At 37.5% G+C, this 16,438-nt stretch overlaps 1 protein-coding gene across 1 annotated transcript; it reads right to left on the reverse strand.

Annotated features, from left to right (window-relative positions):
• Nucleotides 1-7,996: 7,996 nt before the first annotated feature.
• On the reverse strand, nt 7,997-8,932 carry LOC101103264 (olfactory receptor 5M5-like). The gene has a single exon (XM_004016598.5). The coding sequence runs from the start codon at nt 8,930-8,932 to the stop codon at nt 7,997-7,999; it is 936 nt and encodes a 311-aa protein (XP_004016647.4).
• Between the last annotated feature and the right edge of the window lie 7,506 nt (nt 8,933-16,438).

Here is a 16,438-nt window from a genome sequence, read left to right on the forward strand (position 1 = left end):
CATTCTTCCCCCCTTTTCCCACTAGCTTTAGTCACTAACTATACATCTGGGTTGTGGTAGCATCCTTTTATCTTGAGTTCCTGCCTCTAGGCTTGGCACCTGGGATTAAGAAGGTAATTTAGAGTTAAATATATAAGGCAGAAAAAGTTTGGTAAACATAAAGGCTATGGATATCTGGAATAGGATTGATTTCTTATTTTTTTGTTTATTTCAAAATAAAGAAATCAGTAAAAAGCATCTGTGATTTTATCAACTAGAAATAAACAATACCACCTACTATCAACAATCCGTGTCTGTATTTATATATTTCACATATTTCTTAAAAAAAAATGATGTCATATGGGTACTTTGCTTTATGCATATATCATGAGCATTTTCATGAAAATAAGTATATCTACATTACATATAATGCACATAATAATGCATATTTTAATCAATACATTATTATGTATATTATATATTATTATGTATATTACTATTCATTAATTTACTTAATCAATCCTTCATTGATGTATTTTTATAATGCTACAGATTTCTCACTGTTATAAACATTATTATAGTCAATTGTAAAATGCATAGGTATTTTGTGCTTTTCTTGGAGCATTTCCATCAAAATGAATCAAAAAGATTTAATTTTAAGGCTTTTGGTGAATATCATCAAAGTGCCCTCTGAATATTTTATACCAATTTAAACTCCCCAAAGCAGCCTGTAAGTATGCCTCTTCTTCTACACTATCACCTGGTCATTATTATTCTTTAATATCTTTCTCAATCTGATAGATGTAAAATGATCTCTTTGTTGTATTATTTTGTATTTCCTTGATTACTAATGAAATTGAACATCTTTCAGGTGTAGTTTTTCCACATTTTTTATTTTGGATATTGTCTTTCATATTTTATGTGCACTCATTGATTTATCTTGTTTGTCTGTATTAATTTTGTCATATATACATTGAGAATATTTTCTCATTTGATGTTTGTGTTTACTGATTATTGTAAAAGAAATTTAAAATTTTTATTTAACTGAAACTGTCATACATTTTATTCACATTTTATGACCTTAGTTTTTTTCTTAGAAAAGCTCTTCCTATTCCCAGACCAGCAAATATTTATGTATATTTTGTTTAAATAATTTTGTTTCCATTTATAACATTAAGATCAGGTTAATTTGAATTTACTTTAATACAAGATGTATGACATAAAAGTGTGTTCATGGTTTGCATTTGCACTAATCTATTGATAAGTCTATCATTTCCCTACTGGTCTGAATGCTGATTTTATCATACATCATACTTATACATATGTGAAGCTACTGAGAGTCTTTGAGGTTGGGAGATTCGAAGCAAAGACACAGGGAGGTCCAGGTGCAAAGTAATGATAAGAATGGTAATAGGAAAAAAAAAAAAAGAATGGTAATAGGAATGGAAAGTAAGGGGATTAATACAAGCAATCTTGCATCAATGCACCGATAAATAATGGATAGATCTTCTCTCTTTTTTGAAATGTGAAGATGATAAGGAGAGGTCAAAGTAATTATAGCTTTTTTGAACTCAGGTGACTGAGGGAAAGTCTCCTGTATAAAACTGTGAAAAGCAGAAGTTGGCTGTGAAGTAGATGATCAACTTGATCATTAAGATTTTGTGTTTGCGGTCCCAGCAGAGCGTCTCTATGAATGTGATGATGGTGATGATATATGTGTTTGTGTCTGTGTGTGTGTGTAGGAGAGAGCAAGAGACAGACAGACAGAGACAGAGAGCAAGAATGAGAGAATAGAATAAGCCTAGAATTAGTTAACTTTTATTTAGCATCTACTGTATGTAACAGGCAACACTGCATTTTCCTGGGTAGTTCATAAGCACTTTGAAGACTTTACTCTCTTCCTTAAAGAAGTAAAGCAATAGTCTGCATGTCCATGGAGTCTGAGAAATGACTCATCAGCTTCTCTCCCCTGCCCTCTCTTTTGTTGGCATGAAAGCATCTGTTATTAGTTCCCAAATGTGGATTTATAGATGTTATCAGAAGTCAGTTACAGGTTTAGTGAAGGGATCACACATGCACAGCATTCTTTGGATGTAAAAATTTAATGTACAGGGAAATGTAAATAGGCCAGGGGATAGACGCTTAACAGACAGTGTTTTAACACCTGATTCATTAAAACAGAACAAAGAAATGCACTTTTAGATTAAAACATAGATTAACTGGTAGAGTTGTTTCTTCTGCTTGTGAACAATATAGGACCAATCTATGATTTGTGATAAATATAAGAAGGAAAGATAGCCCAAGATTTGTGAAAGAGATTTGAACATTTCTTTCTAAAAATGATCCCCCAATATAAACAACATTAATGAGCATTTCCTTTCCCTTTTCTGCCCCCTTATAGTGAACATCAATTTAAACTGTGTGTCTGAAAGGTTTCTATGGAAAGCTACTTGCTAGTTTTGCTAAGGCCCATGATGGATAAGGAAGCATGCTATTCATAATATAAGCTTTCAGATGAGATGGATTGATAGGGATGTGCGTGTTCAATCGCTCAGTCATGTCTGACTCTCCGTGACCCCATGGACAGGCTCTTCTGTCCATGGAATTTTTAAGGCAAGAATAATGGAGTGGGTTGTCATTTCCTCCTCCAGGGGATCTTCCCTACCCAGGGATCAAATCTGTGTTGCCTGCATTGGCAGGCATTTTCTTTACCACTGAGCCACCTGGCAAGCCCACTTGCTAGGGATCAGTTCAGTCACTTAGTCGCGTCCATCTCTTTGCGACCCCATGGACTGCAGCACGCCAGGCTTCCCTGTCCATCACCAACTCCTGGAGCTTACTCAAACCCATGTCCATCAAGTCAGTGATGCCATCCAACCATCTCATCCTCTGTCATCCCCTTTTCCTCCTGCCTGCAAGGGATGTGGTGGTTTATTCACCAAGTTGTGTCCGACTCTTGAGACCCCGTGGACTGTAGCCTGCCAGGCTCCTCTGTCCATGGGATTGTCCAGGCAAGAATACTGGAGTGGGTTGTCATTTCCTTCTCGGGTGGATCTTCCAGACCCAGGGATCAAACCCGGATCTTCTGCATTGCAAGCAGAATCTTTACCTGCTGAACTACTAGGGAAGCCCTATGATAAGGGATAGCAGGAGATAACCTGCTAGAGATAAGGAGAGTTAAAAATTGTTCTTTCTAAGAGGAAAGGCAATGAAAATGGAATGAAAACCTTCTGTGGGAAACCAAAGATGGACCTGGGAGTTCTCCCTATTTCTGCCCAAGTATGAGAAACCTATTATGCAATTGTGTAGTATCCTTCCTGAGGGTGAGCCAGAGGTGGGCTGGAGAGTGCTTGTACTTACCTGGCTCTCTGCTCTATCCTTCTGCTTCTAATAGGTCCTATGTGATCAGCAGAAAGGGCTACCTATAATGAGAGGCAGAAGCTGCAAGGTGGTAGGTGTCCGTGTGCCAGAGTGGTCAACACACCCAGGCAAAGAAACTGAGCTTGAAGGGATAAAATACATTCTTTCAGACCACAGAATAAAGCCTTCTGTTGGGATTGTCAAGCTGCTGCAATAACACTAAAGTAATTATTTGATATTGTAAAATTAAGATGATCTTTCCCTCTCTCCAGTTTGCCTTATCTCACCTAACCCTAGGTATTTTTACAGAATAGGCTAAATCTGTCTCCTTCCCAGGACCTAAACTCCCCATGTTCTAACATCGGTGGCTCCCTGTCTCTCTGATGGATGCACCATTTAATTGCAGGCGAGAGCCGCTCTTCATCACTGAATTAACATTTTCCAGTTCCACTTTGCTCTCCAAAGAATGCTAGAATTATACATCCAGAGCAGAGTTGAAAATCTGGTGGCACACCTTTAAGATTTAAAAATTCTTGTTTCTGGAATACTTATGTATGTCAAATAATATGAAAGAAAATGAATAGAATTTTCACTTAAGTTTCCTTTCTCATGATCAACATAATATCTTTTGGGTATGTTTCTAAGCATGGCAAATCAGTTGAGTATTAAATGAAAAGAAAGAAGAAATTTAAATTTAAAAAGAAAGAAGAAATTTAAGCTCATTTAAAAATTCAGCATTTTATGTGCAAATAAATATAGATTTATTTACATATGCATATGTCATATATTTTAGCTACAATTAGATGTGTTAATGGAAATTGTATTGTAGTGAATGCTGGCAGATAACATTCATTTTTAGGATTACCATAAGGAAAATGGATTAATATTTTATTTGTATGTGAGAGAAGTTTTATTTTCACTTTCAGTGAAATGTTGGACCTTTAAAACCTAACACAGATAAAATTTTCATTATTTTGGTAATACTTTTGCAGAAGGAATTTGTTTATTTTGGTCAAAAAATTAGTGTAATTGTTGTGAGTATTGATTGAAGCAGCCTCACTTTGTAAGTGAATGAAGATGCATAATCATGCTAGTTTCTCTTAAGGATTAAATATAATCATCTTAATACTATACCCCTGTATTTTGTTATTGTTGTTCAGTTCCTATGTTGTTTCCGACTCTGTGACTCCATGAAGTGCAGCACGCCAAGCCTCTCTGTCCTTCACTATCTCCCTGAAATGGAGCAAACTCATGTCCATTGAGTCAGTGATGCCATCCAATCATCTCAACACCTGTATGGTATGCTATAGATTTTATAAATGTAGAAATTCACTGGAGAATTTTCTTACCATAAGGCCCAAATCAGGGACACAAATTTACAAGACTAAAGAGTCTCAGTGGGAAAGGAAATAGAAAATATTAGCTCAAAATTTAGGTAATACAGACAGTTCCTCTCTCTGTTTTCTAGGTGTTTGGGGAATTTAGGAAAACATGAACTTATATCCTTCATAATCTGTGAATACAATGTTCTCAATTTTCTGTTTTGCTTTATAGGAAATCAAAGAAGCACATTGAACAAAGCACACAAATTCACCTGCTGTGAAAGCACTATGGAAAGGTCCTATGACATTTCTTCAGTTTTCTCTAAAAAGAACTGTAGAACTGATGAAATGTACTCTTAGGCCAAATAGTCCTTCGAGAACATGATTATAATTTGCTGCTGAGAGGTATTTATAAAACATGTGAGGTCTATTTACTGTTTGTTTCCTCTTTCTAAACTAAACTGATGTCAAATAATTTGAAAAAAAATTTTAAGAAATGAGTGTGACTTCTTGTTGAAAACATAATTTATCATCTGAGTGCTGATGCCTGCTCATTTTCTTTATCGTGAGATAATGATGGTCCCTTGCCTGTCATGGTCCATCAATAACTCTAGCTACTACCATCTTCCCAATCAATATACAATCTTCCCACATGCATCTCTTCTACTGGTCAGGCTGAGTAGTTGCCTTCATGTTTTCTTGTCTTAAAGATGTTAGCCTTGTTGAGGAGAAGATTAAAAAACAGTCTTCCTCTGATTGTGGTGATCATTTGGTGGTATACACAAAGATCAAATTTTTATGTTATATACCAGAAACTAATATAGAATTATATACCAACTTTACCTCAGTTAAAAACAACCAGAAAAGCAAAGATCTTATGACCTTAGCAGCTTCCTTCTCTCTGTTACTTCCCAACCACAGGGCCATTACTGGGCACCATGTCCACCCATCCATTGGAATTAGGACTAAATATGGAAGAGTACCATTCTGCTTGGCAGTCGGTTACGGTGTGTTTGGTCTGTGCCAAGAACTGCGGTGGGTTCTAGAGTGCACTGTGAAGAGTTAACCTGGTAAGTTTCAATGAAATCATTGTCTAAGCATCTGTGTCGTGTTATCCTTCAGCACTATCTTGTCCACCTTGCTGGCTCCTTTCTTGTACACAGACTATGTAAGCTCTCCTACCCTCTGGGCTTGCTTCATTCCTTTCCTCACTCTGTTCCTTTACCCTGGTAATATCTTTCTTTTTAACCATAGCCAACAATCCATATGTTTAGGAATGTGGCTTGAACACAACTCTCCAGAAAGTCTTTTTGACCTGTGAGAAGAGTTACGCCTATTGACCTATTTTTATTTTCCTAAATTACTAGATCACAAGCAACAGTTCAACAAAGATCCCTTAATATTATCTGTAATCTGCGGGCAATGGGCATCGCTTAGATCCTTGACGAATTTTAAACTTATTTATAATTGATTGGTGATAAATATTCTGAGCTACTTTTAAAAAGATACAAATAATTGCATTTGCAAAGGGTTTGGGGGATAATCTAATGGTTTATGGCAGATTTATATGTCTTAAGAATTATTTTGGAAGAAGTATTAGAACTGGGGCTTGAGAAAACTATAGAGTGCTCATATTTTTGCCTAAATAAAAAAAAAAATTAAAAGTGATTTTTCTTCACCTGTCCCCACTGATAGCAATAACTTATGTAGATTTATGTCTCAGAAAATCGGACTATCATATCTGTGAAAATAGCAGTAAAGAACATGGAAAATGTTGAAAAACTAAAGTATTTCTCTAGATCATTTAAATAATTTAAGAAACATGCACATTTGGACCTGGTCAGAATGTGGGAAGCTCTCCTCTTTTCCTCCTTAATTTTCTTTCCTTTTAGACTCTCCTCCCAAAACCATGCCTCCTAAACATCACTGCAGCTGCACTTTCCAGAAACTGGAAAAATTAAACCCTGGCTCTCAAATAAATGACCACTTTTAATATCTTTGAAAGTACACTAAACCTTCTCTATCTCTTCTATTTAAACTTTCTATTCTACGCAAACATTAGAATAAGTCCCACGTTGAACTGATTCATAGTTTTTCTGTTCTCCCCTCCCTCTTATTATTGCTAATAGTAATACTATTTTTTCTATTGTCCATTTTAAGCATGCAGTATTTCAATTACACTTAGAGTAAATATTCTTTTATGTGATCAGGCCTTGAAACTTGACCACCAACATAGAAATGTTATGAAGAAATATATTTTAAGATTTACAAGTGACTTGCTACCATTTAGCCTGTTTTAAGCAGGAAAATGTTCCTAACAACATAAATTTTCATATGTGGGTTTCATACCCAATTTTGTTAATTTCAATTAAAATTTGTTAATTTGTTAAACTTTACTCTGACTGTTACTTTTTGGGACTTTTTTGAATTTCCCATCAGTTTAGTTCAGTTCAGTCACTCAGTCATGTCTGACTCTTTGTGATCCCATGGACTGCAGCAGGCCAGGCTTCCCTGTTCATTACCAACTCCCAGAGCTTACTCAAAGTCATGTGCATCAAGTCAGTGATGCCATCCAACCATCTCATTCTCTGTTGCCTCCTTCACCTCCCACCTTCAATCTTTCCTAGCATCAGGGTCTTTTAAAATGAGTCAGTTCTTCGCATCAGGTGGCCAGAGTACTGGAGTTTCAACTTCAGCATCAGTCCTTCCAATAAATATTCAGGACTGATTTCCTTTAGGATTGACTGGTTGGAACTCCTTGCTGTCCAAGGGACTCTCAAGAGTCTTCTCCAACACCACAGTTCAAAAGCATTAATTCTTTGGTGCTCAGCTTTCTTTATGGTCCAACTCTCACATCCATATATGACTACTGGAAAAACCATAGCTTTGACTAGATGCACTTTTGTTGGCAAAGTAATGTCTCTGCTTTTCAATATGCTGTCTAGGTTGGTCATAGCTTTTCTTCCAAGGAACAAGGGTCTTTTAATTTCATGGCTGCAGTCACCATCTGCAGTGATTTTGGAGCTCAAAAAATGAATTTCCCATATTACTACCTAATTGAAAGTTTCTATATTACTACCTAATATCATTTTCAACACATGAAGTTATTAACAGTCTAGTTTGTAAATCAATTCTGATTAATCTATGATAATTACTTGGATTAAATATTACTGTCTGAAGCAAGTGGTCTAGTACTTTTGATTTTTAAAGAATCCAAATTAGATTGATTGTTTATTCTGGTTGGATGGTGGATAATAGGCTTGTGAAATTTCAAACAGATTGGTTATACCATGTCAGTACCTCATGATTTCCCAATGCTACCCGCTGAAAACTCACTATGACTCCTTGCCCTCCAGCATCTTCTTCAGGGTGTTCTTTACTTCTGTGTTCCTCAAGCTATAGATCAGGGGATTGAGCATGGGAATTATAAGACTATAAAACACAGAGACCACTTTGTTGTACTTCCATGAATTCCCTGCTTTAGGTTGCCTTAGGTACATGAAAAATAGTGTTCCATAGAAAATGATGACCACAGTGAGGTGGGAGGCACAGGTAGAAAACGCTTTGCACTTGCCTTCTGAAGACCAGATTTTTATAATGGAAAAGAGGATGCACATGTAGGAGATGAGGACAGTCAAGAGGGATCCAGTGAGATTCACTGCAGAGAAGATCAAGAGCTGCTTTTCTTTGCTGTGGGTGTCAGAGCAAGAGAGGGCAAGGAGAGGGGGGTCAGCACAATAGAAATGGTGGATGACGTTGGAGTCACAGAAAGACAACTGGAAAGTCAAAACTGTCTGTATCACAGAGTTTAGGAAACCGTAGGTATAGACCCCGATCGCCAACTCCTTGCAGACCCTCTGAGTCATAATGGCTGTGTAAATCAAGGGATTGCAGATGGCCATGTAGCGGTCATAGGCCATTGTGGCCAAGAGAAAGCATTCAGTGGTGGCAAAAGCACTGGAGAAGTAGAGCTGGGCAAAACAGCCTGAAAAGGAGATGGTTTTTTTCTTCACCAATAAATTTTGCAGCATCTTGGGTCCAATGGAAGAGGAGTAACAAAGATCAATGAAAGCCAGGTGGCTGAGGAAATAGTACATGGGGGTGTGGAGCCTGGAATCCATCCTGATGAGCAGGATCATGCCAAGGTTTCCCACCATGGTGATGAGATAAATGACCAGGAAGACCACAAAGAGAGGAAGCTGAAGCTCGGGACAGTCTGTGAATCCCATGAGGACAAATTCTGTCACTGTGGTATGGTTGCCTCTTACCATCCTGTTCTTTCTTTTGCTGAAAAAAGAAAATATGGCTTCAAAATGATTAGATATTTACAAACAAAAGCTTCTTACCTCTTTGTTCCAGTACAAGATGACCAAAATTTGGGTTCACAATCCCAGTGATTAAGAGCTGTCATTTAGCTTTACTTTGCTAAAACAGACACAAAAATGTCTGAACTCATTCATTTTCTCTTTTGATGGAGAGTCACAAATTGACCTCTAAGTTAGTGGCACCAAGTTACACTCCAACAATTTTGTACAAGAATATTGGTTTTCCCACAAACCTAGTGCTATCAGATTTTAAACCTTGGCTGCTGTGATGGTAAATATTGGTAACTCATGTCTCTTGATTTGTGTCTCTTTTAGCATTTTTCAACCAATTACTTGCATGTATTTTTTTCTATGCTTGTTAAGTTCAATTCCTATACTAACTTTTTATTAAATTGTTAGTGTTCTAATCATTTTATTTACAGGTCTCTTTCTTTATTAAGGAGATCAGCCATTTGATATATGTATTATAAGTTCTTTTTTGGCTTATCCCAGTGCTTCATTGTTGGTATGGTAATTTTTCTTTGTGCTGTGTATAGTAAATCTTAAGTGGTTTGATGACAAATTTATCTTTTTCTTTTAAATTCTGATCTCTGTGATAGGATTGGCTAAGCCTTCCTGAATTTAAAATTATTAAAATAATAATCTCTGTCTATTCTAGAGCTTTATTAGATTTCCTTTTTATATTACAGTGTTTGAATTTTCTGGAGTTTAATTTTGATATAAGGATTTAGGTAATTAACTCTTTTTATTTCTCTGAAAAGCTAGCTGGGTGTTCTGATGCAATTTTTTTTGGTGAGAAATCATTTGCCAACTGATTCTGTTGATTTAAAACTTCAGCCTTTTCACAAAGTAAAGCATTCATAAGTACTTGGGTTAATTTTTGCTTCTTTTTATTTGTAGTCTCTTCTAGATCCAGGACTAAACCCTTAAATACAATATTTAAAATCTTGATTTTAATACCTGGTAGTAAATTTTCTGGATATTCTCACATGTATTTTGTGTGTGTGTGTGTGTGTGTGTGTGTGTGTGTGTGTGTGTGTGTATGAGGAACTTTGCCAATGTTTTATCAAGTCAGCCTCAAATTGAAAAAAAAATCTATTTGTACTTAGAATGCTATTGCACTGAATGAGTGTGTTAACTTGGAGGGAATTGCCATCTTTACAGCTGAAATCTTCTTTTCTGTAATTATAGTGTGTATTTTATTTATTTAGGACTTTCCTAAATGGAATTTTAAAGTTTTCTTTACACATTACAGATAAACATCCTGCATATTTCTTTAAAATCTATTCACAGGTATTTTATCTTTTTGTAGCTATTGTAAGTTAAATCTTTTTTTTTTTTTAGCTTTGTAGTTTAAGTATTGTTTATATATCCCAGGTTCGATCCCTGGGTCAGGAAGATCCCCTGGAGAAGGAAATGGCAACCCACTCCAGTACTCTTGCCTGGAGAATCCCATGGAGGGAGGAGCCTGGTAGGCTACAGTCCATGGGGTCGCAAAGAGTCGGACATGACTGAGTGACTTCACCTCACCTCAGCTCCATATATAGGAAAGTTATTGATTTCTGTAAATTAATTTTATAACTGTTTTTCTTAGTATTGTTCCTCATCATTTAAAAATTTTTTAGTCAATTCTCTTGTTTTCTTTACCAATACAAATTCATATAATATGAAAAAGATATGAAATTCTTCCCTCATTTCTGTATACTATCTCATTCTTCTCTCTCCTCTACTTGTATTGGCTAGTACTTCCAGAACAATGTAAAAAAAAGTAGTGATAATAGTGGCAGTTTTTACCTTCAAACTTCTTAAAGAATGCTTCAGGAGTACATAGAAAGAGATAACATCCAATATAATATAATTGGTGTTTGAGAAAGACAAGGCATTAAAGAGCTACAAATAACTAGTGTGGTTAGAAAATAGGCTTTCTAGGAGTAGGCCCACCTTTGACACTGGCAGGACCCAAGGCAAGAAAACCAAATGGAGGCCCATGTATCATATGCTTAAATATTAAAAGTCAGAAATAAAGTTAACAAATTAATAAAATACATCCTATCTTTCACTCTTAACAAATACACTTTTATAATAACCCGGAAGGCAGAATTCTTGGGATGCTTGCCTCTCCAAGCCAGAATGAGGCGGCACAGGGAAAACCTGTGTCCAGCTGCACATGTGGCTATGCAAGCTTAGACACGCCAGCCTGCATGAACACCCTCTGTTCACACCCTGCAAACAGCCATCCCTTGGCTCCCCTTGAGGCCCGTGCACGTGAGCATCTGTAGTGTGGTTCATGCTTACTAGGTGATCTGGGAAAGAAACTCCTATAGATTTTGGGAGTGAGCCAGAGGCTGTTTGGGCCAGGAATTTGAAGGTCTTGTTACTTGGATGGTCTTGAAGGAGTGGATAGGATGGACTGTGGGTGGATACACCCCTTTGGCCTTGTCCAGTGTGATATGGTGAAGTAGGAAGAGGTGTAGAGTTGCCCTAAAGAACGGAGCCAAGGCAGGGTCCCTTTTGTTTGAATCTAAGGTCTGTAATTGAATGATGAGAAACATGGCTAGAAACTGGTGCTTGACTGAAATTGTTTTCACGTCTGAAAGACCAGGATATTGATAACCTAAGAATTGACCATTTAATTTTACCTTGTCTCTTTCCCAGAAGATATAATACAATTTAAATACACACACATCAAAATTAATATCATAGAATTCAAAAGCTGAAACATAATCAAGGTGAAAAAGAGACGCAAAATTTCTCTCTGTATCTACATAACAATGTTACTGAGAGTTAGTAATTTTACCAGATATAGAATGAGCTAGGAGTGGAGTTGGAGGGAAGGATGTTGAATTCATTTTGAGAGGATCGGGGTGTCTATTGCACAGTCAGAGCTCATGATACTAATTTGGGAATCATCAACGGACAGAGGATGCTAAAAGCTGTATGGACCAATAAGATCATTTGGAGAAAGAGAAAGAAGTAACAGCAAGGATTCAAGGACACACCTTTGGAAAGTGTATCTTTAAGGGTTAGGGAGAGGAGCAGCAATCTTAGGTGTCCCAAGATCTTCAGATGAGCTTATATCAGAAAATGGTATGGAATCTTTTAAATATGGTAGTTTCTGACACTTCTGGCATATGGCAGAGGTGAACCCGTTTTGTTGTGGTCTTCTCTCTCTCAATAACAGTCTTAAAACAAACCAAAAAACCTTCAGATCTTTAGGCACTGCGTATAAACAATCTTAGTGAAATATTTGTTGTTCTGGATTCTGTGCCATCTAAAGACAGGAAAACATTCTTTCGAATTCATTTCTAGAATTGGTTAAGTCCTCTCACCTCATTCAAGTAGTGCTCAGTTCAGTTCAGTTCAGTCGCTTAGTTGTGTCTGACTCTTTGCGACCCCATGAACCACAGCATGCCAGGCCTCCCTGTCCATCATCAACTCCTGGAGCCCACCCAAACCCATGTCCATCGAGTCGATGATGGCCATCCAGCCATCTCATCCTCTGTCGTCCCCTTCTCCTCCTGCCCCCAATCTTTCCCAGCATCAGGGTCTTTTTGAATGAGTCAGCTTTTTGCATGAGGTGGCCAAAGTATTGGAGTTTCAGCTTCAACATCAGTCATTCCAGTGAACATCAAGGACTGATCTCCTTTAGGATGGACTGGTTGGATCTCCTTACAGTCCAAGGGCCTCTCTGGAGTCTTCTCCAACACCACAGTTCAAAAGCATCAATTCTTTGATGCTCAGCTTTCTTTATAGTCCAACTCTCACATCCATACATGACCACAGGAAAAACCATAGCCTTGACTAGACGGACCTTTGTTGGCAAAGTAATGTCTCTGCTTTTAATATGCTCTCTAGGTTGGTCATAACTTTTCTTCCAAGGAGTAAGTGTATTCTAATTTCATGGCTGCAATCACCATCTGCAGTGATTTTGGAGCCCAGAAAAATAAAGTCAGCCACTGTTTCCACTGTTTACCTATTTGCTGTGAAGTGATGGGACCAGATGCCATGATCTTAGTTTTCTGAATGTTGAGGTGTAAGCCAACTTTTTCACTCTGCTCTTTCACTTTCATCAAGAGGCTCTTTAATTCTTCTTCACTTTCTGCCATAAGGATGGTGTCTTCTGCATATCTGAGGTTATTGATATTTCTCTCAGCAGTCTTGATTCCAGCTTGTGCTTCTTCCAGCCCAGTTTTTCTCATGATGTACTCTGCATGGAAGTTAAATAAGCAGGGTGACAATATACAGCCTTGACGTACTCCTTTTCCTATTTGGAACCAGTCTGTTGTCCCATGTCCAGTTCTAACTGTTGCTTCCTCACCTGCATACAGGATTCTCAAGAGGCAGGTCAGGTGGACAAGTACTGTGACGGTTCTCAATTCAAACTGAGTAATGGCAGGGTTTAATAACTCTGGAGGAAACCAAAAAGCCAGTGGGCTGACTCCAGGTTTATTCAACAGCTCTTGTGTTATAGAAGGTTTTTAACATGTTAGCTGTTACAGAAATGATTGCATATTTGCTGCTGAAGTTTCCAAAACATGGTTAATGCATTCTATTCTAATTTCTAGATTTTTAAAGTTTTCTTTTCCATTAGCTCAATATTGAATCATTATTTATCCTATGGAGATGCTTGTCTGCATTCAAAAAAATTTCTAACTGGATATTCTTTCTTAATAGTTTTCAACCCAGTACACTCTCTGATTTTCTTCAAGGGCAATTAAGATTGAGGCTTATAGATAACATTAATATTTAGTCTATTACTTCTTAGAATATAGAGCTACACCTGATGATAAATTCCAGAAAAAAAATCTAATAATGAATGTTTGACTCATCATTTTCTCCCAAAGAGAAAGTTTACAATCACTTTAAAAAATAAAATACTGAGTATTGTGGTTTGATTACTCTCAAACTGGCTAATAATAACTGATGATTATTTGAATATTTGTAATGTGCTGAGACTGATTATTTTTACATGGATCATTCTGTTTAATGAGTAATGGTTATTTCTTCTATTTCCTTCATGAGGAAATTGTTACACAGAAATGTTCAGCAGTTTTTCCAAATTTGCAAAGCAGCTGAGCCAGAATTTGAAAACAGTTAAGCTGATTCAAGTTAGGCTGGAATCAAGATTGCTGGCAGAAATAACAATAACCTCAGATATGCAGAAGACACCACACTTGGAGCAGAAAGCGAAGAACTATAGAGCCTCTTGATGAAGGTGAAAGAGGAAAGTGAAAAAGTTGGCTTAAAACTCAACATTCAGAAAACTAAGATCATGGCGTCTGGCCCCATCACTTCATGGCAAATAGATGGGGAAGCAATGGAAGCAGTGTCAGACTTTATTTTCTTGGGCTCCAAAATCACTGCAGATGGTGACTGCAGCCATGAAATTAAAAGATGCATACTCCTTGGAAAAGAAGTTATGACCTACCTAGATGGCATATTAAAAAGCAGAGACATTACTTTGCCAACGAAGGTCCATCTAGTCAAGGCTATGGTTTTTCCAGTAGTCATGTGTGGATGTAAGAGTCGGACTCTAAACAAAGCTGAGCACCGAAGAATTGATGCTTTTGAACTGTGGTGTCGGAGAAGTCTCTTGAGAGTCTCTTGGACAGAAAGGATATCCAACCAGTCCATCCTAAAGGAAATCATTCCTGAATATTTATTGGAATGACTGTGTCCACCCAGAATCCATCCTATCCACTCCTTTCAGCTTCAGTATTGAAGCTGAAACTCCAGTACTCTGGCCACCTGATGCGAAGAACTGACTCATTTGAAAAGACCCTAATTCTGGGAAAGACTGAAGGCGGGAAGAAAGAGGGATGACAGAGGATGAGATGGTTGGATGGGATTACCGACTTAATGGACATGAGTTTGAGTAACCTCCAGGAATTGGTGATGGACAGGGAAGCCTGGAGTGCTGCATTCCATGGGGGTCGCAAAGAGTTGGACACAACTGAGCAAGTGAACAGAACTGAGGCTGATTCCAGAGCTCTCAGGCTAAACCATACTGCCTCCCCACTTATGATTCTTCAATATTTTTATGTTTTGTATTTTGTATTTTTGTGTTTTATTATTATTATTTTTTTAAATTTAGACTCCTAATGAGACAATTTTAGGTATGGTAGATGAGTTCAGTAATACTTCTTAGTTTGCTCAGACACTTTTAACATTTATTGTTGTGTTTAACTGATACATTGAAATTTAATAATTCAGAGTATTGTGTTTTTCCTTTCTTTGTTTGAACAATTCAAACAATTAAGAAATATTTTTAACCCCTGGGAAGTAGGGGCACGTGAGCTACTTTGAGAATCTGATGAAAGCTAAGTATCGCTTCCTAGGAAAGTTTCACTCACATAAAATTTTGTGTGCGATTTCATAGCTTTCATGAGCTTGTCAGGTCTCTGCTGAGGTTTCCTCATAGATTAACACACCAATAAAAACCCCAGCTTTTCCCAGACAGAGTCAACCAATCCTTCCCCATTTGCTTCTCTGACAGAAGCAAAACACCCCTGTCCCAAAGCCCCACTCTGTCCAGTCCCAGAACTGACACTCTTATCTCGACTACCTTATAGTTTGTGTTACAACAGCCTTGGGAGTGAAGACTACTTACCGGTACCTCTCAGACAATCAGTCAGGATTCCTAATGCCCTGGAAAGGTCCACTTAGAGCATTTCCAATCGGAGGAACGAGCTTCTTCATGTCTGACTGGAAGGCTTGGTTTCTGTGTTCCACATCCATAAAGTGTGAGTATTTATAAAGTATAATGAGTATGTTATCTCCTGTTATTTCACCACTTTCTGGGTACCAAGGGAATTGTTTATATAGAGTTTCTGGAATACATTTTACATTTGATTTAAACTACCTTTGGGAATTAAAATCCTGAATCATCCTGGTAACTAATGATGACTCGGGTTATGATGCTTTGGTGCATGTTCTTAAGATGACTTGCAAGTCCAGAAGATTTGGTGTGATACTTGGAGATAAGCTTCCTGCTCTTGGAAGGACATCTTCAATGGATGGATGGCCTTGAAGTTGTGGCTGGGGTGGGAGCCTAGTGAGGGTTTTATAGGGGACTAAGTAAGGTTATGCAAAGGTTGTGTGACTAGGAATCACATACGGGACATTTTTGCTTGCAAAGAAAAGATGGTTTTAGCTGGCATATTTATTTTTCCCCTTTTGTAGTGAAGAGAAAAGCACTTTTCATTTTTCTTGTTACATATTTTGTGTTGAATCAAATTAAGGAATGAAATCATATTCAAAACCAGTGAAGTGAAATTGTCAGTTGCTCAGTCATGTCTGACTCTTTGCAGCCCATGGACTATAGCCCGCTAGCTCTTCTGTCCATGGAATTCTCCAGCCAAGAACTGGAGTGAGTAGCCATTTCCATCTCCAGAAGATATTCCTGACCTAGTGATCGAACCCAGGTCTCTTATGTTGTAGGCAGATTATTTA

This window comes from Ovis aries, chromosome 15, assembly GCF_016772045.2.
Source record: "Ovis aries strain OAR_USU_Benz2616 breed Rambouillet chromosome 15, ARS-UI_Ramb_v3.0, whole genome shotgun sequence".
NCBI lineage: Eukaryota > Metazoa > Chordata > Mammalia > Artiodactyla > Bovidae > Ovis > Ovis aries.